The 23990-nt window shown below is 39.2% G+C and overlaps 2 protein-coding genes across 4 annotated transcripts in view; one reads left to right on the forward strand and one right to left on the reverse strand.

Annotated features, from left to right (window-relative positions):
• CENPP (centromere protein P) overlaps nucleotides 1-23990 on the forward strand; it is a 129088-nt gene that overhangs the window by 80918 nt on the left and 24180 nt on the right. The window lies entirely within an intron of this gene.
• Nucleotides 3854-23054, reverse strand: ECM2 (extracellular matrix protein 2). 2 transcript variants are annotated; one of them, XM_017819874.1, is made up of 11 exons: nucleotides 22852-23054; nucleotides 22009-22065; nucleotides 18378-18691; nucleotides 13745-13933; nucleotides 12335-12811; nucleotides 11918-12033; nucleotides 10312-10447; nucleotides 8920-9077; nucleotides 8430-8569; nucleotides 7025-7351; nucleotides 3854-6310 (listed from the first exon to the last, which is right to left on the reverse strand). In XM_017819874.1, the coding sequence occupies exons 3-11, from the start codon at nucleotides 18664-18666 to the stop codon at nucleotides 6106-6108; spliced, it is 2037 nt and encodes a 678-aa protein (XP_017675363.1). In that variant the 5' UTR covers nucleotides 18667-18691; nucleotides 22009-22065; nucleotides 22852-23054; the 3' UTR covers nucleotides 3854-6105. The 2 variants fall into 2 exon arrangements, with proteins under 2 accessions (XP_017675363.1, XP_017675362.1); XM_017819873.1 differs by lacking the exon at nucleotides 22852-23054 and having other exon boundaries at nucleotides 22009-22293.

Here is a 23990-nt window from a genome sequence, read left to right on the forward strand (position 1 = left end):
GCAGGCATTGGAGTGGAGCTGCTTGGTTCGTGAATTGATATAAAACTTACGAGCAGCGTGTTAATTTATTAGGAAAATAAAAAAGTGAGATTCATTTTGGTCATATGGTCATTTCTTAATGTGGAAAAGGAGATCTGTTTAATACATTTTAGAGGTTTTGAAGTGACGTCTTCGCTACTTTTAGATGGAAAAAGTGTTCCAACATTTTTCCACAATACTTTGGGCTTTGAGACTGTACAGAAGTTGTTGACATCTTTAAATCAGAGCTCTTATTTCACATGTCTGCTGTTTTTTCCTCATTTAAAATGGTTTTCAATGTGCCAAGAGAAGTAAAATTAAGGCCTTGAAATAGAGAGTTTAGGATTCAATGGTAAGTAATTGTAAGAGAAGGGTCATGTTACTAAATATGCAAAAATAGCTGCAGGGATTTCTTTTGTTCATTAGGAACCAGGAATGTGTGTCTGCTGAATTAGTCAGATATATTGTTATAAACTAGTCTTTTTGCATGGATGTTTGTACCTTTTTCACTTCAAGAAGACAGTAAGACTGTTGTGCAGGTTTTCTTTCAAGTGAGTATAGGTTACATGGTTCACTGCACTTTCTGGTCCACTAAACCTTCAAATGCAGCCAAAACCAGCTTTTAAAGGAAGTGTCCTTAAAAATATGAACTATTTCCAAAGTGTTGGCTTCACCTCTGTGGTTGGGACATTCAACAAGATGGTCAGAGTATGGTTCTGACCCCCTTAAAGGGGTGATTTGACCCAAAGTTTGGCCTTCCAAAACCCGATGGATGACTTCAGCAAGGAGTGGTGGCATAAAAGGTGTAACACATGCTGGCATTGCATGTTCAGTGTTGCTTTGGCATTGGTTGCTTGAGGCTGTAAATCCAAAGAGGATATAAGCAGGTCCCTGGGATTACATTTTTAGGTGCCTACACTTCTAAAATGAGTAGAGATTTGGAAGTGTCCTAAAGAAGCTTCCAGGGCATCAGATATTGTATTGGACAATCTGCAGACTTGTTCTCTGCAAACTGCTTCATACAGAAAACTACCAGAATTACTGAGTAAAATTATTTTGGTAGTGTTTGCTTGTATTTCTACTATTTTACTGTCTGTAGTTTTGTCTGAAAATTGTATACATCGGAATATAAACATAGTACTTAAATTAGAACATGTTTTCTCTTGAGAACTTCAACTAGTTAGCACTGGTATTACTATACAGCAGAAATGATAAACTGTTTATTTTCTTGCTGTGATGCAACTGTTTATAAAGCTGTGGCTTGAGAGAGATCTTCAAAGTTCATTAATTTCTTTCAGTGAAAGCATAACCAAGTTGTTGGTAAAGAAAGGATAAAATCCTGCTTCCAAGTTGTGATTTTTGTTCTTACTGAATGCTAAGGGGTGTCTGCAGTAACATGCATGGTGCATGTTTCAGAGTTGAAATTCAGAAGTTGTATCAACCACTCCCTGTAGTGTTTCTATAATGGAGAATTTAGTGGGTGAAGTTCACTTTGTCTTGGGCAAATAGGAAGCAAGTGGTCACACCTAAACTTCTTTTTGGGGTAAAGTTTGAGTGATTTGTTGCTTAGTCATGAGGGGACCTCTATTCTTTATTAAATTGAAATGGAAAGTGGAGAAGGGTGTGGACTGTGTGCTCAACGTTTTTGGGGTCTCAGAGGTTCTAACAGGCTCAACACGTGGGCATTAATAATTAAAGTCTCACTTCAGGAGGCATTTGGTGCCTTTATTTTTCTGAGGTTTTGGTAGGGTTTTTTGTAAGAAAGATCTTTTACCTTGCTTAGAGAAAACACTCCTTCAGATTCAGAAAGCTGCCCAAGCTTCCATGGTAACAACCATATTTTGTTGGACACCTTTGCAGTTTTTATCTTACCAGAAATGCATTTCCCCGTGCCCAAAACAACCGTTCAGGCAGATCCTCAGAGGTCTGACATCTTTTGACGAGTAGAAAAATCCTACTCCAAACCAGTGACAACGTCAGTGCCTCCTGTATGAATCTGGTGATAACCACGGGGTGTCATCTGCTACATTTCAGTTTATAATGGGACCTGTGTGAAGGGTTCAGCAAGTCTTGTCAAAATTCTTGTGTGTAATGCAGGAGCCAACAGTGCAAGTCAGAACTTGGAAATCTAACAGCCAGAGAGTCTAAACCCACAAAATTCCTCTTATACCACAAAGCACTGTGGTTCTGGAATTGCTCTGGCTATTGAATCCTTACCTCAGCTATTCCGGGTCTCTTACTGAGTTTAAAATATCTTACCTCTCATAGTGTCAACATTTACATTACATCCTTGCATTTGTCTGTGACTGGAGCACAGAAAAGTTTGTATTCAGGTTTCTGCTGTGCTGAAATGGTTAAAAAATTCTTTGCAGTCTTAGCAACTTGCAGCTGATCCTCTCTTGAATTTAGCTGTGAATACAAGTTGCAGCTACTTCTGTGTCTGGAGAACAGGAGAAGTGAGAGTACTGCTGAGTGAATCCCCAAATCCGATTGTGTGTCAGAATTGTTACTTCGGTGGTTTAACAGTTTCTCCCTCAAACCCCATTCCCATCAGGGACTTGAGGCTCTCCCAGTGTCTCTCAACTGAGCATCTTCTCAGACTAAAAGATCAAGCAGTGCCAACTCCTGTAAAACTTAGGAATTTTTCAAGGGACCTGCATGGCTGAGGTTCAAACAAGTTCTTTCAATTCCACAAGAATATCTGTTGGCTAATTTTTTGCTTCATAGTATTTTACAAGACTTCTGAGTCTGGTAATACTTTAACAGAACTATATTCCATTCTCAGTCACAGAATCACAGAATATTCTGAGTTGGAAGGGACCCACAAGGATCATCAAGTCCAACCCTATGGCCTTCTTGAAGTATATTAATATATTAAGTGTGATCACATATATATATATATATATATATATATATATTAATATATTCGTATAATATATGAAGTATATTAATTTCCAATGCAAGCCAACAAAACTTAATTGTTTGCTCAATTATATTTTAGAGAATAAGCAGACACTGTAGGGGTTTTGTGTTGAGTTGTCCTTGCATATTTTTAGCCTACTAGTGGCCAAATATTCTGTTTGTTCCCATATTTTTCTTGACCAAGAATGGTCAGGTCACTTCACTGTGTCTTACTGTGACAGCTGTTTAATGGTGGTAATCCCATTTACTTTTTTTATAAAATCCTTTGATTATAAATACATTATCAAATCACTGTTAAAAAGTGGTGGGAGTTAGTAAAATAAAGCCCATTCCACTTCCAGTGTAGCTGACAGTTTTGAGGAGTGGACAGATTTAAACTGCTTACATTTGACATATGGAAAAGTTATCCAGGTTTAATTGCCTGTGTATTTCTGAAGTGAGTAAGAACCTATTGGTTGCATATCCCTCATCCCTTGGCTTTTTTCTCCTTCTTGGTCTTCTGCCTCTGCTACTGTTGTGTTCTGATTCCAAAATGGTTTTCCTTCAGTCTCCCTGTTTCACTGCTGTGGAATTATATTTGCACCGTAAACTTTAGGTCCTGTCCTGTTACTGAGGGCTTCTGTAGGAACAATTTATCACACTGTGCTCTCAGGTGAGCTCGATACTCATTGTATTTAACCCCCAAGGGAATACTCTTAGACAAATTACTTGCATGGAAGTCACTTTTATGACATTTTAACAGTGAAAAAGTATATATTGGAGAAAAAAGGTCTCAAGAATTCATCTGTATTTTAGCTGTGTTATCCCCTGCAAATCCAGTGGAGATTTTCTAGTGGGTCTTATGAGTCTGAATGTTTTGATAAGAGAAGAGTTCTATTTGAATGAAAATACTCGCAGCAATATATGGTGGTTTATTATATTTATTATAAGACTACATAAAATATTGGAATACAAGAGGTTGTTTGCTTGGAAATCCCTCCTTGTGTCAATCTGTGTATTCAAAATGCTTAGTAAGGCTTCTGAGAGCTCTGCTCAGCAGTGCTGCAAAGGAAATCTGAAGTTGTTAAGAAATAGTCTAAAATTATTCATTTTAATAATTTAGGGTTCTTAGTCTCTCAGAACAGTAGTTTGGGAACTTAAAGATGTTCTACAAAGACAGAGGAGTATTAAGCAAAGTGAAAGGGAATGAAGGAATCAAATGTTGAAAGTGCACAAGAAATGAAAACAAACCACCTGAAACAGGACATGGTGTGTAAAAACTCAGCCTGTTGGTGTCACCATTCTTTACCAAACTTAGCTGATCACTAAGGCAGGGCTTCTGACTGTAGTTTACCAGGAAAAAATATCCAAAGCAATCTTTTTCAGAAATCCATGTATCTTAGAATTGTTTCTTACAAGAAGTGTGTTACGTTTTGACTCGGTGCAGATCAAGCCCCACTGAGGTCGTGGTCTGTTTGAGTAAGAGAGAACTTTGAGATACAGGGGTGTGATTTGTTTTTTTCTAATCACGAATGTGAAGCTTCAGAGCAAAAAAACTCAGGTTTTCATACGTGCTGTCTACAATATGCTGAAAGGAACGTTTGGAGGCCCTTCCCTGTTAAATGTGTGTGATCAGGATGCCGTGTCTGTGGGCAGTGGGTGTTGGGATGTGTGGGAAATGCACAGGGAAACCTTCACTTCCAGAGTGAGGGCAGTAAAATTGCAGGGCAGTGGTTATTAATATGTGTCCTTTGAAGGTTTCTCAATGTGCAGTCGCCTCCAGCTTTTATGTGCCTTTAAGAAAACCAGTCCCTGTATTAAACCATTTCATCCGCTGTTCTGATCTGCTCTGAGGAAGAAGTGGTTCGAGAGCACACCTACGGGAGTGAAGAAAACAGAGTGCTTTGGGTTTTTTTTTAATTCCTCACAGAACAGCCCAGAGAAAGTGGAAAGTAATTACGTGAAAAATAATGACTGGTCAGTCCCCATTTCCTACCACCAACCTGCTCTTATGAGGAAGGGCTTAGAATCCAAGAAATATGAAAGATGGTAGCATTACTTTCAATTTTTATTGAAATTTTTCTTTAAAAAAAATATCATCCACTTCTTATCAAAATTTTGGCTACTTCAGAGAAAGAATATAATATTAAATTCTGGAGCCAGATATTACAAAAGGTTCTTTTCTATGAACCGAGACATTAAAAACATCTTCAAGAGCCAGAACCCTTTTCTAGGGAAATAAATCTGTTTGTAAACATTTGCTCTTTATATCTGAAAAGAAATTCATATTGAATGTGTTCCTGAACCTCCTTTATCAACATTGTCTCTGAGTGGTGATTTATGCCTGCCTAGAAGCATTCAAATAACTACTAACTGGATATTTTAAAGTTTTGAGAAAGTCTAGTTAGTCACCTGAATGGGCAAGGTGATCCTAATCCTATACAGTGTAAAAAATCTAACAAACCAACTATGGTACAAATGGATGGAACCTACCACTGTGAGTTGAAAAATAATTAAAAAAAATAAAATATGCTTAGTTTAAATTAAAAAAATCCACATAGAAATTAATTATTCATTCCTATAACTCATCAGAATCTGTGTTTGAATACAGGAAGTTTTCAGGGTCATCTAAAACAAACAATTTAACTTTTTTTTTTTTTTTGCCTTGCAATTGCAGTTGGAAGAGAACCTATCACTGCAAAATGATTGGTGGAAAGTCCAGGAACTGTGTATGTTTTAAGAAATTTCCTTCCTGCATTGCTGGAATTTTCGTAGCTCCAGGACTTCTATCTGTATCATTTTTAAAGCTGATGTTTAAAATATTTTAGAATGCTTTAAATGCGGGTAATCAAATAAGACAGGACCAAGTTGAGGGTTTAGTTATATTCCTCTTTTCTAAAAGCTGATCTTGTGGAGGGCGTTTCTGGGGGCACAGTTTGATCTGCTGGGTTTAAACAGAAAAGTTCTAATAGAAACAAAAGTTGATGACATAACCTTAAGCCTCTATTTTTACATTTAATGTTTTTATAATGAACCAATATGAAGAAAAACACTGCTACTTTGTTCAGTATATAATATACAGAATCTTATTTATAGTAGTAGAACTAAGCAGACCTGTTAGTGGCAGCGAATAAATAAAGCCGTGTTTCTAGAGATGGGGGGTTGCAGTGCAGAACTGGAGGGGGGTTATTTGCTCTTCTGTGGCTTGAGGACAACACTGCAATAGGATCTGATGCATGAGAACGAGTGTGGGGAGAGCTTTCTCGTGTTGATGTAGTTGTTTTCAAGATGCACGTGTTCCAAACGGGAATCTTCACTGTCCTCCCCCTCCTCCTCCTCCTCGCTGTCGTCCCCGATGTGAGTCCTGCAGATGCGCTCGGGGGGCACCGACCTGGGGCACGGGGGGAGGGATTAGGTTATAATTATTCAAAATAACTCTCAATTTCATCATTTATTTTTGAGTTGCTCTTTATTTGGATATTTGAATCTACTAACTTAATAAGTAGATTAAATTTTCTCAATTATATATTTATGGATGACTTTTTAAAAAGTCATTCTTTTTAAAATTCTCTCCTTGCGTTGATTTCTTATTTATATCATGTACTTATTTATATCATGTTTCCCTGAGGGAAGCACTGGCACGGTTGCTGAATGAAAACTTTCTCTATGTAACACAGGGAAGATCCTCTGTCTGTCAATGCTTTGCTCTGCAAACAGCACAGAGGGACTGGAGAGCTCCATGGCTGGGCCTGGCTGGAATCTGCTCCTCCAGTCATTTTGGAATCCTTCGGGCTCTGCTCCAAGGGCACAAAAAGCTGGTGGTTGCTGTGCCTGTCAAAATGTAGCTGCCCCAGGAGACGTGGCCCAAGCACTTTTACTGCTTAATTTCTTGGACAGAACTGTTGTGCCACATCTTTGTGAGCATTTTCAACAACTCTGAGGGAGGGTGAAGTCTCACTTTTATCATATTCAGAAATACTGCAGAGGAAAACTCAGGATTTAGGTCTTCCTCCAGAATATTTTAAAGTAGCAAATTCCTAAAGCAAAGGGTGTCTTCTGGCATTTATTTTAATGCCATTAGCCTAACAAAGAGCTTGGAAATTACCTTATTTTGTTGTTGTTCAGTCTCAGAAAACGCAGCTTTCTCATTTCATCAATTCCAAATGGCACAGACTTAAGTTCATTGTGATCCAAAAACAGCTCCCTCAGGGAGTGATATGCTCCAAAAAACGACACCGGGTCTATGCCATCGTCGGTGAGCTTGTTAAAGGACAGGTAGAGATACTCCAGCCCCGGCTTCATGTGCCCAAACACGTAACCTGGGATTCTTTCTATCTGGTTTCCTATGAGTACCAAGTGTAGTAAAGATTTCGGCAGGTAGGAGGGAACATGATACAATTTATTGTAAGAGAGATCGATTGATTCCAAGTTCCTGCATTAAAGGAGAAAAAAAAAAAAAAAGGGCTGAAAAGGCTCTGCCCCAGCCATTGGTAATGCTTGATGGGATTACAAGGGAACTGAATTTCCAAGGGAAATTTGTTTCTGTTCCTGGAACAGAATGCATTATATGGAACATGCTCATGTGTAATTACTCTGGGAATAGAAGGAATGGAAGTCATGAATTAACAATCAAGCACAATGGTTTTGTTGATGGGAAGAGATCCTCAGTAATGAGCACAGAGGGGGCTGAATGGGGGAACCCCGAGGGACTAATTTGGGTTTGCTGCAAAAACGAGTTACACTGAAGAACACGTAATGAGCTTGGGACTTCAGTCATCATCCCCTTAACGGAGAGTTTTCAACTTTGCTCTAAAGCCCATTTGAAATGGAATTGTTTTGTGAATGAATCATCCCCACAGTGCTTCACGTCCAGGGCTGAGAGATGCTGTCAGTAGTCACAGCTTGGTTGTTCCCAGATTAAGGAATTTACGCGTTCAGGGATCAGCTGCCAGGGCTGCGGTGCCAGGTGAGGCCGGGTACCCTCTGGAGCTTAGCAAATCATTTGCCAGGAGGATCAAAAGCAGCGGCATCTTTTACTCCTTACAGTCTCATTACTTGCTCTGCTTATATTCTACTCACAGACAATGCATCATCTTTACTTTTATGATTTTTAATCTAATGGGAAATAAGGCTAGGACGGTATTAAGTTATTTTTAAATTGCCTGTGAGATAATTATATATCAATACCAAATTATCATGTAATTCCATGGAGTATTATTTATAATTGATGTTCACTTTTTTAATGGATGGTCAGAAAAAATATTGACTTTTATGTTAACATGATACAGATTTGAGATAAAATATCTTTTGATTTGACAGCTGACCGTATACCTTCTAGATTATACAATTAAGAAAAAACAATTAAGACAAATTAGCTAAGGCAAACACACAAATCAAAGGATAATTACGAGTCTAAGTTAAAAATAATGAAGTGCAAATATTTATTTCATTATCTGACTCTAGTAACGGAGAAAAATAAAATAAATGTCTTTTAAATGATTGCTACTTACTCTTGGTTTATCCAGGCCAAAGGTGCTATCCTGTGCTCTTCTAATTTGTTGTGCTTTAGCCCAATGACATTGATGTTTCTCGTGTGGTTAAAGCAAATTTCTGACACTTCTTCAATTTGATTATTTTCAAGATACAATTCCTGTAAGTGCGTTTGGGAAGAAAATTTGTGAGGTTAAAATATACTGGTTTGCCTGCTCCAAATTCAAAATATAGCTGTTACCTGCCCTCCACATTCCCTGGGATATCTACTGATTCCTGAATCTGAACCAGAGGCAGTTTGTAGCTGGAATGTGACCTTCAGGAACACAATTTTTCAAAGCAGTTGTTTCGTTTTCTCATTTGTGAGAATACAGATTGCTTTGAAAGGTCAAATAGAAAAAGAATTGCATCTTTTGGAGTCTTTTTGGTTTGTTTGTTTTTTTGGGTTTTGCTTGGTGGTTTTTTTGGTCGGTTGGTTGGGCTTTTTTGGTTGTTTCGTTTTCTTTTTACCTCGAGAGTGGCAGGGAGACCTTGTGGGATAATTCTAAATTTATTTCTTCCCAGTCGCAAATAACAAAGACTCTTCAAAGGATAAAAGGCCAAAGGACTGACATTCGCTTCACTAAGTTTATTTCCTTCTAATTCCAGAGTGACCAAGTTCTTTAAACCTGAGGAGAAAAAGTGGGAATTTCTGTTAGTTAATGCCACCTCATGGCTTGTTAAAATGCACCTTTGTAACGTAAAAGTGTCAAACATCACTCAGAGGAGTTCACAGCAATAAAAATGTGGTGAAGGGATTTCATTATCTCATAATCATAGAATTACATTGTTTATAACTTTGTAGAGCTTTGGAGATTGAGCACAGCTTTATTTCTAGTTTTCTCTCCCGGTTGGGATGGAAAGGGCGGCAGCTGCAGCCCTTGGATAGTGCTCCCGTTTTTCCTGGTTGTGCAGCTGATGTCCAGGGCCCTGTGTGGGTGCTGACCTTTGTGCAGCTGCCCAGGGATCCCCAGGGATCCCCACGGGGCTCCAGCCACCGATGGGACAATGGGAATGTTCTCTTCCCTCGGGCTCATGTGCTGAGAGCCCCCAGTGGATTATCCCGTTCCTCCTCCTCGGCATCCAAGTGCAGGGCACAGGGAGAGTCAGTGGGGATCAGTGCATGTTACCAGGACAGATTATTTCAGAATAAAAAGTTTCTCATCCACAAACAATCCAAATCACTTCCTTTCCACAGGAGGCTTGTATTGCTCCTCCTGACAGCACAGTTTGGGGATTTTAAACTAAAAGGCTCCTGCAGCCCTTGGCCTAAGTTTTCTTAGTCTTTAGATTGCTCCAGAGTGAGCTGTGGCACTAAAGTGATCCAGTTTAGATGGGACCCTGTTGGCAGGAGATCAAAGGATAAAAAAAGTCAATCAAATTATGACATGCATAGTCCCCTTTCTTTTTTCTTTCTTTCTTTTTTTTTTCTATCAACCTGCATTTAACTTGGCTTAGAATGATCATGGTTAACTCCAATTATATTCTACTTTATTTTTCACACATATCAAATTCTATTCACTTTAATGCAATTTAAAAATAATTAATGTATTTTCACCACACATGAAGCCATCAGGTCACAGATCAGGAGAGTAGGTATCTTCAACATATTTCAAATCCATCTCTACTTAGTAACCTTAAATATAAACTCTGGGAGAGGAGCAGTTGCATAAGAAGGGAAAATGTAATTTTAAAAAACTTCATCATGTAAATGTTTTGGCTTTTGTTGCCTTTTGAAACCAGGGCACACAAAGCCAACAATTACTTTTCTGCCTTTATCAAACCAGATGCATTTGGTTGAACACTCTCCTTTTCAAATTCATTTTAAGCTTTTCACATGATCAGTATTAGTTTTCTAAATACCTTTTAAGCCGTCTTCATCAATGGCATGAAGGTGGTTGTCATTTATTTTTATTTCTTCCAAAGTTGATGGCAGTTCAGAGGGAATATGGACCAGCAGATTTCCATCCAAATACAAACGTTTTAGCTTTTTCAGGATCTTAATCATAGGGATGAAGAAGAAAACTTAGATTATCCAAGTGTAAAATATATAGTTAGATATACAGTGTAGTCATAGTTCAGTTTTTCTTACACGTGTTTTTTTGAAGATCTTCAGCAGCAATGCACTAGTATCCAGAGTCTAATTAATTGGTTTCTTTCTGCTAAATATATATAAATGTGCCAGCTAATGCCATGTGTAACTGGAAGGGTTTGATTGAGCACATCAGCTCCCACAGCCATCCAGCACCACTGTTTGCATCACTGCTGCTCCCTGTGAATCCTGTAGGCATTGCCTCACTCCAGTACACAGCATTTAGGGGTTCAAAATACAAACATATATAAATAATGTGTTTATACTCTTCATTTGTGGGCAAATCGATGCTTTTCTGTCAGTCAGTAAATTTACTCAGGCAGAAGGACAGCAAGTCTTTCAGTGACTGAGGATTTTTACGACTGAAGCCAGCTTAAAAAACTGGTATGAAAAATTATCACAGCTTCATTGTGATAAATGCACATCAGTGTCATGCAGTGGGGGCATTTCTTGAAGAGAAGGTGGGGGTTTAGCACTGGGTCCAGCAAAGCCTTTTTTTCCTCCAGGTGGGTGTGAACTGCCTGGTGTGATAAAAGCTTCACTAAAATTCATTTCACACTTGAGACACCTTCCTGGTCTGTCTTTGGCATCCTCTTTGATTTCATTGGGACTAAAGCCCTTTGAAATCAGCCCAGTCTGTTCCTGTTACATGGAGGGAGGTGTTGGACACAGTCCTGCAAGAAGGTTGATTGCACGTGGCAGGAAACAAAATTAGAAACATACCATGATAATCCAGTTTGTTGTTCAGATGCCTTTTGTATTCATCTTGCCTGAAAAAGCAAGGCCTTAATGCCTGAAATCCACACCTGAATTACCAGCTGTACTTACCTGCTTTGGGAGGAATTATTATGGGGTTGTTCTGCCTTCAAGTGAGGAATATGTAGGTGCACTTGAATATCCTGTTGTCACTTAAATCCCCTTGGCAAGGAAAAGTCTGAATATTGAAAGGCTTTGGACTATTTAATGAGAAAGCTGTTCTTTTAATAAGCAGCTGTGCTTGAAAGTTTCTCCTTAATGTAATGAGAAAGAGGATACATAAATTTACAAGTGTTGAACCTGAGTAATCCGGGTGTGTTCAGTGGAATTTGAGCCCTTCAGTGCTGAAATCTCGCAATTGCAATTGATGCGATATCAAAAAATTGTCTGTCTTGTTGTTTGACATTTAATACTTGGTGATTGTAATTTATAAATTCCTAGATACTCTTGATTATGATGAGAAATTTATTAGAGTAGACAGGTTTAACTGTATTGTAATTATAGAATGGTTACTTGTATGAGGTGCAAACTGGTTTGGATCCATAAACTGAAAAGCAGGAAAAAACATTCCTTTAAAGCAGTAATTAGTGAGAGGATGGTAGAAGAGTTAAGCTTTCTTACTTTGAATGCTTTTGGACCTATGCCAGGAGAGGTAATATTATTTTTACTCAGATCAATCCATTCCAAGTTAGGTATCCCATTGAATGCTTCATCTGAGACAGTGGTGATGCTGTTTCCTAGGACAGAATTCAGGAAAAAGGTTTGAGTTATGAAATACAGTCTGCATCTGAATTGTGTAGTGTTGTATGTAGAAAATATGTTACAGAAATAGTTGTGTACAGTAATCATGTGGAGATATGTTCATAAAACATTACTAAGCAAATTTGGCATTTTTAATTTATTGTTTTGGAGGCTTAGCTGTAAAATTCAATCCAATACATTTTTATGATAAGGAGCAAAAAAGTATTACAGTTCTGTTGACTGCATTTGTGTATGAATAATGTTATGGAAGTCATGCAAAGTAGACCCATTAGTTACCTGTAAGGTCTAAACTTGTGAGATCTGGATCTGAGATTGGTGGTATTTGTGTAAGTTTGGCATTAATGCAGCTTACTGTGGTGTCTGAGGTGGAACATCCAGATGGCAAAGGAGGAGCTTCCACGGGTGGAACAGGAATTGGGAAATGAGATGGAATTCGGAAAGGACCATCATCTTCCTCACTGGCAGAATGCAGTTCTTCTTCTGCAGCTCCTGTTCTTGTGCTGGGCCTCTTTCCTCTGCGATGGCCTTTGTGCTTCTGGCGATTTCTTTTGCCTTTCCTTTTTCTTTTCTTTTCGCCCTTTCGATGACCCTCCTTAACCTCTGTCACTTCTGTTTGAAGCAGTTCATCCTTTCCAGTCTGAGTCCTTGCTGATGGCAAGACATTGGTGATATCAAGGTCACTGGGTTCTGGAGAGTCTCCAGACAACTCACTTATGTCATCCAGTGAAATAATACTTGAATTCAAAGAGGAGCCTGAGCAGGGCAATGAGAACGTAAAAAAACAAACCAAAACAACACAAAAGAGTCTGGTGAGAAACTAAAATTGTAGTGAACATTGTGTCCCACATATAGTAAATATGTAATGGCTATAGAATAGTATTCCTCTTAGAATATGGTTTGAATGAATGAAAATAATGTCTTAGATTGCTACTTGACAAAAGAGAAATACTTTACTGAGAAATGGTTGAGCACTACAGAACAGTTTGTGCACAGGTGTGATTTATGGTAGCTCCAGAAAGAAGGTGGGAAAATTATTATAGCCTTCATTAGCTTCCTTTCTGACTTACTATTAGTTATTTTTTTGTGTTGAGGGAGGAAAAATAATATGTCTGGGAGCAGGAGGTAATTTGGATAAAATTCACAAAGGTTAAGGCTTGTTCTCTGCAAGGGACTGTCAGGTGAGGAGTTGGCTGTGGGTGGGGATCTCACCAGGGAGATGCATTAACTCCATTACCAAAATGCAGTTTTTACTTGCATAATAGGGCAATTCTAATAAAAGGAATTTAATTGTTTCAATCAGCATGACTTCTAGTTCTACAGTTAATTCCTGTGGTGTCTCAGAGTATTTCAGTGTCGCATGCACACACACACAAGGCTAAATAACATTATTATGGTAAGAGCAGGTTGAGTTCAGTACTTTGCAGACATAAGATACTGGGAGTGGGGGGAGGAAATCACATTTCATCCTCATCTCCTCCATTCCTTTTCTTTTCAAAAGTACTAAGTTTATTTAAATGTTGTTAGAGAAGCAAGATCACGGTTCTGTTGCTTCTCTTGTGAGTTAACTTTCTTATCTTGATTTATGTCAAATAGCTGCACGTTTTTACACTCCTGGCAAAGATGGACCAGTCTGTGTGTCTAAAACATTAACAATGGCCAGTAGGTACTGACTGATGTGTTCCATACCAGTATCAGAGCAAACTGGGCAGCATTCCCCCTCGGGTGTGACGGTGTGGGGACATTTCAAGGGGTGGCACATGGTGGTGTCACAGATCACCTCTCCCTGGGAGCAGAGGCAGGTGACGCAGGGCCTGGGGGACCAGACGGCTTTGTCGAACATGATCATCCCGTTGGCTGAGCACTGCCCCTTCTTCCCTGGGGACAGAACACGGAGAACTGGGGTCAAACGGCTCCAACTGAAAGCAAACCAACAGTGTTCATTTAAAACTCTGGAAAGAAGCACTGCTACTGAGGGGCTTTTGCATGGCAGTTCCTCTTTCCTCTCCACCCTTAGCAGAAATCACAGATCTCAATGGAAGTTGTGCAGAGATACAGTTGAGAAAGAAGCAAGTTTTCCTTGTAGTTAAAATAAGTCATGCAGAACTTGAATATTTTTACAGACCTCCTTCTGTTTCTCTGTTGTTCACTAGACATTTTTTCTAATACCTTGCACATTAAATAAGACAGTTTTGTTAAGGCTCTGTGGAACCAGGAAAGTAACAATATTTAAGTTATAGTGACTCTTCATAGGCTTGATGGAAGTCAAGTCCATTCTGTGGTGATTGGTGGGATGGCAAACATCTCCCCTTCCCTGTAATTTCCTTTATCTGAAAAAACCCTGTTTACTAGGAAAGTAGCAAGCTAAAATAACTTGTGCTAATAAACACACTGCCTCCAAAGTTTCTGGGCATTAATCTACAAAAAAAAAAGAGATTTCCCCAGGTTACAAGTTGAAATTTTCAGAAAGAAACGTAGGTTCCTTTGGTAAGCTCTACCCAGATATTCAGTAGGCAAGACATTTGGAGGTGTAAAGACCTGGGAAGGAAACTAATCCAAGTCCCCTTCCTTCCAGTGATGGAGTTTACCCAGCAAAGGTTTCCCTGGGCAGTTCTCACCCACACTCCAGGATAAACATTGCACTTTAGCATAATGCTTTTCTTTTTGGACTTTTGAGAAAAGGAAAGCCAAGGCTGAGATTCTTCATCCCATGCAGACCTTCCTATTTTTGAGTGCACCTCTAAATGTGGTGAGAATCTGAACTCCCTGCCTACCTTCCTTTTCCTCTAGTTAACCTGAGAATGCATTGCTGAAGTGTTGTTTCAAGCTGAAAAACCATTTCTAAGTTACTTTTTACTTCCCTGCATATAAAGAAAAAAAATGTCCTCTTTTCCTATTCAGTTTGACTTTCTCCTTCTGATGAAGGCTGTATAATGCAGTGGCAAAACCTCATCTCATCTGAATTTGCCAAGTGTATCATTTGTGATACACTAATTGTCTTTGGAGGGGTTGTTTGCAGGGTTTGTTTTCCCACACTCCACCCTGGTCCTCAATTTTAAGAAGAGTACTCAGGATAGCCTCAAAATGTCCTTGAAAGATTATTGTAAATATTAGGTTTGAAGTGTCTGTGGGATTAATATTTGTCTCAAAATGAGGCATTTTGCAAAGTCCTTCAAGGCAGTCGTACTGTCACCTTCGTAACAAAGGTCTTCTTTTCCCTTCTATTTAAAGACCATTGGATATGAACTTGTTTCTAGAACAAAAATTATCAGAATTATCCGGTTTGGATGTTCCTCAATATTTTGTATATTTTTAAAAATGCTTTGATTTAAGTTACTCTCAGGATGGAAAAAGTGAGAAATTAATGTTCTGAACAGTTGCATCTTGTTTTTTTCAGGGGTCTGGGATATCTGTGCCTCATTTCAGCCACATAAAGTTGTGCTCTAATCTACTGAAACCACGTTAAGTGGAGGAGGAGAGGCCCAGGCCAAATGTTAGTTGGCTCTAAGTCCCTTGTCACTCTACCCAGGTATCTGTAATCCAGCTGTTTGCTGGATCCTGACTTCTGGTTTCTATGTGCTTGCCAGGAAGCCACAATATTTCTTTTAAATAATCTCCAAAGGAAACACAAAAAGAATGCTGCACTTTCTCATGTTAAACAATAAAACATCAGCTGTTCCAGAGGAGCATGATCTGGCTTGAGGAGGAAATTCTTCTGTGCTTCCTAAAATTCTTTAGGTTGTTTTAGCTGTTAGACTGCATCTGAAGTTGGTGCAAATCTGTCTGAATAAGCATAAAGATATGAGTTATCAGGCTTGGCCTCTGCAGGCTTCTGTAACAATTTATCTTGCTTTCTGTGGACATGGGAGTTACTTTATCTGGCAGGACACGGGTGTGCTCAGAGGCAAAGAGGGACCTTGTGGTGCACTGCAGAACTGCTCTCTGGCATTGTGGAATTCACATAAAACTCTTGTGGGACACAGTAAAGGCTGGGCTGAGATGCTCCTTAAATATCCTGGCCCCTGAGGAACTTCACAGGATGGTACAGGGAGAAGTGGGGATCGAGAGGTATTACAAATAGTGCAACAGTGAACATCCTATTCTGCTCTGCTTAATGGACAGGCTGCAAAGGACAAACAACTGCAAATGTTGTGGTGAACTGTTTGATTTAATTTAAATACTCACGTGATTTTTACCTGGAGGAAGGAGATATGTCTGGTTACTGTAAAACCTTCATTTAACTGTTAATTTTCATTCTGCATAAATCTGTACTATTTTTTTTTCTTTTTAGGCTACTAAGAGCAAAACAAGTAGCTAGGATAGTTGAAATTGAGGTTTGGATTGCATTTTCTTCTATTCTGGAGCATGATTAATAATAGTGTTCTATTATTTAATAGGCTGTGTTTTTCCAAATCTGACATGAACTTGAAAAAATTTTGAACTTTAAAAGCTAGACTAAAAAATACCTTGTGGTTCAAGTCTTTGGCAGATGTGCACAGGACTTTTAACCTTTGGAAATATGGTGTAAATTCAGCGTGAAGTTCCAAATAAAATGAGTTCAGTGGTTTTAGCTCAGCTTTTGGATGCAAATCCAGATAGAGAGAAACAAGTGGGGTGGGGAGGGGGAAGAGCTGTGCATTATTTCAGCATGACTGATGGTCCTGACAGAGACACTGGAATATCTTACATGGAGTGTGTGCTACTTATGTGGTATTTTCCTCTATTTAATTTTAAAAATATTTTTAAATTAGAGGTTTGACGTTAGTAATATGTATAATATTGTAATACACACTGGAAATGCCATGGTCAGGAGTTTTGCTAGTTTGGCCATTAAAATCCCTGACTTTAAAGGACTTTGTTTCAAACAGTTCAGCCGTTCTGAAAGTGAGGACTCACAACAAATAGTAATTATTAAGAAAATGCGGCTGAAATGTGTTTGGCCATTTGAGAACTATGAACCTGGTGGACATGCCTCTTGTGAGACACACTGAAAGGCTTAACTTTGTGCTTATAAAATAGGTTATTATCACTTTATGCAGATTAGTGGTTATCAGGACATTGTACTTTTTTTCCATAAAGTTCATTAAATTGCATATGATGATTTCACTTATTGTGTGATCTCCTGGTGCTGGAATGGAAGTATCCATGTCTTTATCTTTATTAGCTGTAGAGTGGACACAACCTCATATTGAGTCCTCACAAAATCCCATTGTCTTTCTTTTCTTCAACCCTCAAACTTCCTTCTATGAAAAGAAGTGTTGAACATCTCAGTAATTTTCAACTGGTTAATAACTGTGGTTTCAATACTGGGAAGTACTGATAGTGGTGTTCAGAATTTGTTATTTTCAGAAGGGATCACTGGTTGTTAAACCTAATTTCCTGCTTTGTGAGTCATAATTTCCCATTTGTGACGTTGAACATAAAATCACAACATCCTAGAGCAAGAGTTCTGATTTTTTTGTTGCACTAAGAACCAAAGAGACACTTAACAACTATCAGTTCTCAATCCCTGACTAGTCTTGTGTTCTTTGAGGAGATTTAGAGAGGCCTGACACAATTACCAAGACAGGTTTCAGTAAAGATCAGCGAAATTATACTTTCTGCCTGTTCGTTTTTTAAGGCATCAAATCCTCTTCCCTACCTCTCCTTCAAAAACCATAAAATATATATTAATGCAGCAATGTGAGAACCTCTAGATCACCAAAAAGGCAAGTTTTATATAAATCATACTGTTGAACTTCTCTTAAGTAAATTTGGGTTTTCAATACAGATGGAGCATGAGTGACCTTGTGTTGAATGACTGGGGTTTTTCTCTCAGCTCAGTTTTCTAATGCAGGTTTCATGTTGCAACTCTCGCTGTGTGTCATTAAGTTATTTACAAAGTAAAGAATTACTCTTGAAATATTGCATGTAGACGTGGTTTGAGTGCTGCCTGTCAAAAATACAACAACAAAAAATAATAGAACTTAAATTCATTTTAATTAACACTGGTGTTATTGGTATTGATTCCTCCGTGAAATGTTAACTGACTTAGGAGATATGTCAAGCAATAAATTCTTCAAAATAGTCTTCAAGCTTGTTACACATTTGAAATTGTGAAAATATCCCAACAAATTTTTTATTAGTTAAGATCAAACGATAATGCAAAAAAATTGTGGAAAATATTAGTTACCTGGCAAAGCAGGATTTGACTAAAAAGCCTCATATGCCAAACCACAAAATTACTGTGAAAGGCCACAGCTCTTTAAAGAATTTATATGTTTCGTTTAAAATCAAGAGAAAAATGAGCCCACCCTGAGCAGCAGAGGGGCTTTGCTCTTACCTGGCAGGACACTGTAACTGGACTCGTGTTCCCCCAGCCCTATGAGAGAGTCAAACACTCCCATGACGCTGTCGTCGATGTTAATGAGGGGTATCCCGGGCACGGCGGGCTCTGGGAGCTCCATCCTTGGCTGCCTCGGCATCCTGTGCCCTGCCAGGGAGCCCCTTCCCAGGCCCCGCTGGTGCATCCTCCTCCTGTGCCTCCCGGGAAGGGCACTGCCTTCACCGGGACAAAAATCAACACACAGGGAGACGAGCAGGAAAGAACAGAGCAGTGGTGCCGCCTGCATGGCCTCGTGTGTCCCAGAGGGTGTCCTGGAACGGGGAAAAAGAGGAAAATTAGATACCTGCAGAGCTGCCAGGACTGTGGCAATCATAGGGCACTTCTCAGAGCAGGTGGAGCAATGCATGGGAGGTATAACCAAGCTTCCCCTTGGGAAGAAATTGCCCTGTGAGGCCTGAAGTAACTAACCTGAATTTAGTGGTTCTCTGCCCTCACGGGCGATAGTCAAACTCAAATAGGTGCTGGCTTTGGGGTTGCATTTGAAGAGGTGGTTTGGATTTGCAGGGCCAGCAGGCATTTGCAATTCCACAATTGTTACTGCTCCCAGCAATGGAGCTCTTGGGAATTCTGTGAGGTGTTCCTTCCCTTTTTTTTGATTGCTAATATTTCTTCCAGATCGTTGTAACTTCTGAACATGGGAATGGCAAACTAACAGAGAAATGCCATATTTATTTCTGATGTGGTGCCCCAAGTGCTTTTGGTTTGGCATTTCTGTGTAAGGGATTTTTCATCATAGATGAAGAGATACCTTCCGTTTCTGGCCATCCTCTTCTCCAACAGGATCTGTTGGGTTCTGCAGAGGAGACCTTTGGGAAGTTTGGTCACAATAGCGCTATTTCCCCATTTTATTAAGCACAGACAATCTAAAAAGGTTGATCTATAATGGGTTGTGCTCTGCATTTACTTTTTAAGAAAATCAAAACAATTGTGTATCTTGAGCCTTCTTATGCTCATGACAGAAAAATTACATTTACTGTCACCAATAGGTGGCATTCCAAAACAGAGCAGCCAGGATTCAGGGGTGTGCAGAGGAAGCATATCCAGCAGGGGATTTGCTACACCAGTGTGGAAATAGGGCCCTGCATGTCCAAGGTTATCAATGATTTGTCAAAGCTCTGTTGCACAATTCTTCCATAAAGGAAATGCTCTTGGCCTGTGGCCTATTTTAACTGAGACAGCAGAGGCAGAAAACACTCGTGTTCTTGTGGTGGTGAGAATTAGAGAAGAACCTGAGACTTGGAGCACTTCATCTTTGTGGCCAAGACAAGGCTTAGAGCATGTCCACGGTTCTTCTCTAAGGAAGCCTTGAGGGGATTAAAAAATGCTTTTTCCTGATGTTCATCAGTCTGGCTTTACATGTCGACTTTATATTTATAAATGCAAGATAGTTTCATTTCAGGAGCTGGAACTGTGGTTTTGCCTGCATCAGATTTTGTTAAAAAACTTGTTCATCTTGGTATTTATATAACAGATCAAATTTTTGGTACAACTTTTGGTTTATGCCTAGCTGTTCTTTAACATAAGACACACGATTGATTGCATATTTTTCATGCTTTCCACGGGATAATTCTCATATTCTTTTTATTCTCACATTTTAAAATGGGAGGTTTGGAGGAAATAAGCTGAAGACAGGATGCATTTTACTTCTTTTTAATATTGTAGTTTCTGTGCTCAACTATTTTAGCTTTAAAATGTTATAGCAAATCTAGATATTAATTTGCAGAATTTGAAGTTAATGTTTTTGTTTCCATATAAAGGGGATTTGAAATGCAAATGTCTCACACAAATCCTCACAGCATCTCATGTAAGGACAAGGTTCTGAAATGAATCCAGGCTTCAGTTTGCTGCTTGCTACCCATCAGAAATCAGTCATTCCAAAATGCCAGAGAGACTCTATACTGGGCTTTTATTTACAGAAATCACTGTTAATTAACGTATCAAATCGATGCAGGAGCTTGTGCTCTGCATTGAAAATGCCTGTTCTTGTTCAGAAAGTGCTTATTTCTGAGCACCTCAGGACAAATGACCTCATGCTTTGGTTTCTGACTTACTCGGTAATGACGGGCTATAAAATTACACAGTAAACTTGTGTTCCACAGCTTTGGCTGACACACACAAAGAGCCCTCGGGGAAAAGGGAATGTAAAAAGAAAAGTCTTGGACATGTGTGTTCAGTCTGTCGAGTTACTGACATCTTAATTATGGGCACGTTTTTCTAGGATACTTTATAATCACACTGCAGTTACAATGCTGCTACATTACAATTGGGCTTTTTTAACATTTAACCATTTCTTCCTGTCCCCAGAGGCACATAATGGCATGACTGAAATACTTCCCCATTTTCCATGTGTTTTTAGAAGTCAGGAATAATATAGGGTGAATTACATTATATTTACTGTACAAAAGATGTTTCGCTATGAACTTCAATAAAAGGTAAAATTCTGTAGTAAATCAAATTATCTTAAAGTGACGCATCTTTTTATAAAATACTTTATAAGTACGAGTAAAAAAACCTCAAAAACAAAATAACAGAAAATACATACCATACCCTCCCAAATAACATGTCTTTATAAACTAATCCCGTTCATATATGTGAGTTTATGTGCTGTATTTTCACACCAATTTAACTCTTCAGTACTGAAAGCTTAATATTGCTGCTTTCAGCCAAAGGGAGTTCTTTGCATGCAAAACACTGGGCCACTGAGTTTCTTTCTTTGGCTTACTTAACAAGTGTTGTCTCACATTTTAAGGCCCAAATTGTGAAAGCCTTAAGGGCACTGGGCCTTTCCTGGCCATGACTGGGATCCTGGGATCATCTCTCAGGAATTTATATTTAGTACACGGCCAGCCAACTTTTGATTTGGGGAAAATTCAGCCTATTCAACTTAGGATTTTTGTAATAAATGATTACATAGTAAAATAAAATTATAGGTAGCCAGTATAATGAATTTATGATATGTTTGTGTTGCCAGATGCTCTCAACATGGCTGCATTGCTATACTTCTTTTAATTTTACCCCAAATGTTTAATCAGGCATAGTATGTGAAGGCATCTTTATTATCTTTTTTTACCATGTGTTCAGTAGTTTGTAGCTTTCAAAATGTTTATCTTCAGTAAGTTCAGCTGTTCTGTTAATGGAAATAGTTAATTTCTAAAGGAGAGACCCTTTAGAAATCCCAGAGTATCAGAATTTATTAAATAACCCATTTTTATCTACTCAGTCTAAATTCAAACATGTTTCTAAGATGTCAGCATTATTTCTCATGACACACAGGGGTTAAAGTGCTTTACCAAGATTTTTCACGTACTCTTTACATTTATTGCATAGAAATGAGTTACATTTAGCCAAAAACTAATCGCACTTTCCATTCAAGTTGGATGTGCGTGGCAAACGTTAACACAGAACAAGCAGATCAACGGGTACTGCACACTGCATCCAGAAAAGCATTTCTGTCCAGTACAGCTAAATAGAGCTCACGTTATTTCACACATATTTGCAAAGTTAACACGAAGTTTAAGCCATTCAACACCATGCTTTAAGCAGTAATTTAAAACGTAAAACATTTTACCTTGTAATCTAACCTAACAGCAGATTCTGCTTGCTGTCATTTAGTCTCCCGCTGCAACTGAAACAGAACCACAGTGATATCTTTAAAACAAACAGAGAAACGGTTGGGATTGTTGAAACATGTGGGATGGTTCCTTTAGCTGGGTCTGGAATAGCTCCTTTCCCTGGGGGCAGACGCCGCTCGGTTCTGTGTGCGGAGGATCAGCTCGCGCCGGTGCTCGGAGCACTCGAACCTCACTCAAGGCAAAGGAAAAGCAGCACAATGTGCTCGGTCCGGAGGCTGACAAGGCACAGCTGGGAATCCTCTGCCAGCACTTACAGTTGCATAAGGAACAGGAAAGTGGAGTGTTTTCAAAAGAAACAAACGGAAAAAAAAAATGTGTATTTTGTTCTGTTCTGGTTTATGGATTTAGAAGTTTAGTTTCCAAGTGGTATGGCTTTAATGTAGATTTATTTAAAAGAATAAGATATAATGCAGTTTGGCAAACGTAGCCTTAACATAAAGACATTTATTAAAGTTAGAACTTTTTTCTTCAATTCATATTTTCTTAATCCACTCCTGCCCTTCAAGCCTGTAATCTATAAGCAGCAAACCTTTTTGCTGAAGTTTTAGCATGGAAAATGTTTCTTTTGTCCACTTACAGCAATGGTTTCACCATAAGTTGTAGCTTATGGATGGAAAATAAAACAACCGAAGCACTTTCCCTTCATTTTTTTTCCTTTGTAAGGCTAATTACATCCTGAAACATGATCCTGAAGCACAGCTCTGCAGAGCTGCAGTGAAGTTAGGAATCCAAGTAGGAGAAGTGAGCGTGAGGGAAGGGAGGGAATGATGGTACGTTACCACAAGTCCTTGGTGTGCCAGCAGAGCCTTCTCCTGCATCCCCAGATGTCGCGTCTGCAGAGTGTCCGGGTGGGATGAGTGGGATGGTGGGTCTGCTGAGCTTCAGAAATGACAAATCTACCTGGGAGGCAGAGTTGTCTGAGCTCTTCTGACATTAAAAATTTGTCGTTTGGTTGAACTCACACTCCGAGGAATATTTAGACAGATAGTCATGGACTGGTATAACCATTGAGTTGACCATAATTGTTGGCAGTATGTGGTGGAAAGATACTGGGAAAACACATTGTCTCTTAAAATAGTCATTCACTTCCTACTGTGCTCTGCTGTGCAAAGGCGAAAGAAGGAATATTAAACTTTTGTAGTTTATCTGGAGCTGTTTGAAAGGAATGGAGACAGTCACACTTAACAAATGGAGATGGCATCTGAAATGAGGGCACGGCTCAGGACCTGTGCTGAAAGCACTGGGCTGTAAAGGGAGAGTTGAACAGTTCTCTGAAAACAAGTGTGGAAAAGAGCAGAAAATTAGATCACCTTGTCAGGGTTGTGCGTGTCAGGTGAAAGACTTTGTGTGTTTAAACGATGGTGTATTTATCAGAGATAAAAGTGACGGCATTCACTTCAGTGTATATTTAAATGCAGCTTCTTATGCTTCTGATGCCTTTGTGCGTGTGAAGCTCTGGTTCAGTGCATCTGCTTTGGATGTGGCATCTCTGACCATGAATTCTAGTAGATCCTTGAAGCTGGATTTCTTAGCTTATGTCATCTCTGTAATTTTTGAAAGGTCAATGTCTTTCAGCAGCTTTCCAGAGCTGAGTGGGACACAGTCTTGTCTCTGCTAGATCATACAGTGAAAATCCTAAATCCTCTAAGCAGACTGAAGGATCTCTGAAGGTGTTACTGAATTTACACCTCTCTTATGAAGACAGGCTGAGAGAGTTGGGGCTGTTCAGCCTGGAGAAGAGAAGGCTTTGGGGAGACCTTAGAGCCCTTTCCAGTACCTAAAGGGGCTCCAAGAGAGCTGGAGAGGGACTTTAGACAAGGGTCTGGAGTGACAGGACAAGGGGGAATGACCTTAAACTGAGGAGGGCAGACTAGATTAGATATTAGGAGGAAATTCTTCCCTGTGAGGGTGGGGAGGC

This window comes from Lepidothrix coronata, unplaced genomic scaffold (genome assembly GCF_001604755.1).
Source record: "Lepidothrix coronata isolate B3197 unplaced genomic scaffold, Lepidothrix_coronata-1.0 Scaffold78, whole genome shotgun sequence".
Lineage (NCBI taxonomy): Eukaryota > Metazoa > Chordata > Aves > Passeriformes > Pipridae > Lepidothrix > Lepidothrix coronata.

Bases quoted from the DNA above. Each gene is read 5' to 3' on its own strand.
- ECM2 (XM_017819874.1), bottom strand. From the start codon at position 18,666: ATGCAGGCGGCACCACTGCTCTGTTCTTTCCTGCTCGTCTCCCTGTGT. The intron at 13,934-18,377 runs GTAAGAGCAAAG...TTCTGTCCCCAG, and splicing joins CAGTTACAGTGTCCTGCCAG to GGAAGAAGGGGCAGTGCTCA. The intron at 12,034-12,334 runs GTAACTAATGGG...ATTCTGTCCTAG, and splicing joins CACAAGTTTAGACCTTACAG to GAAACAGCATCACCACTGTC.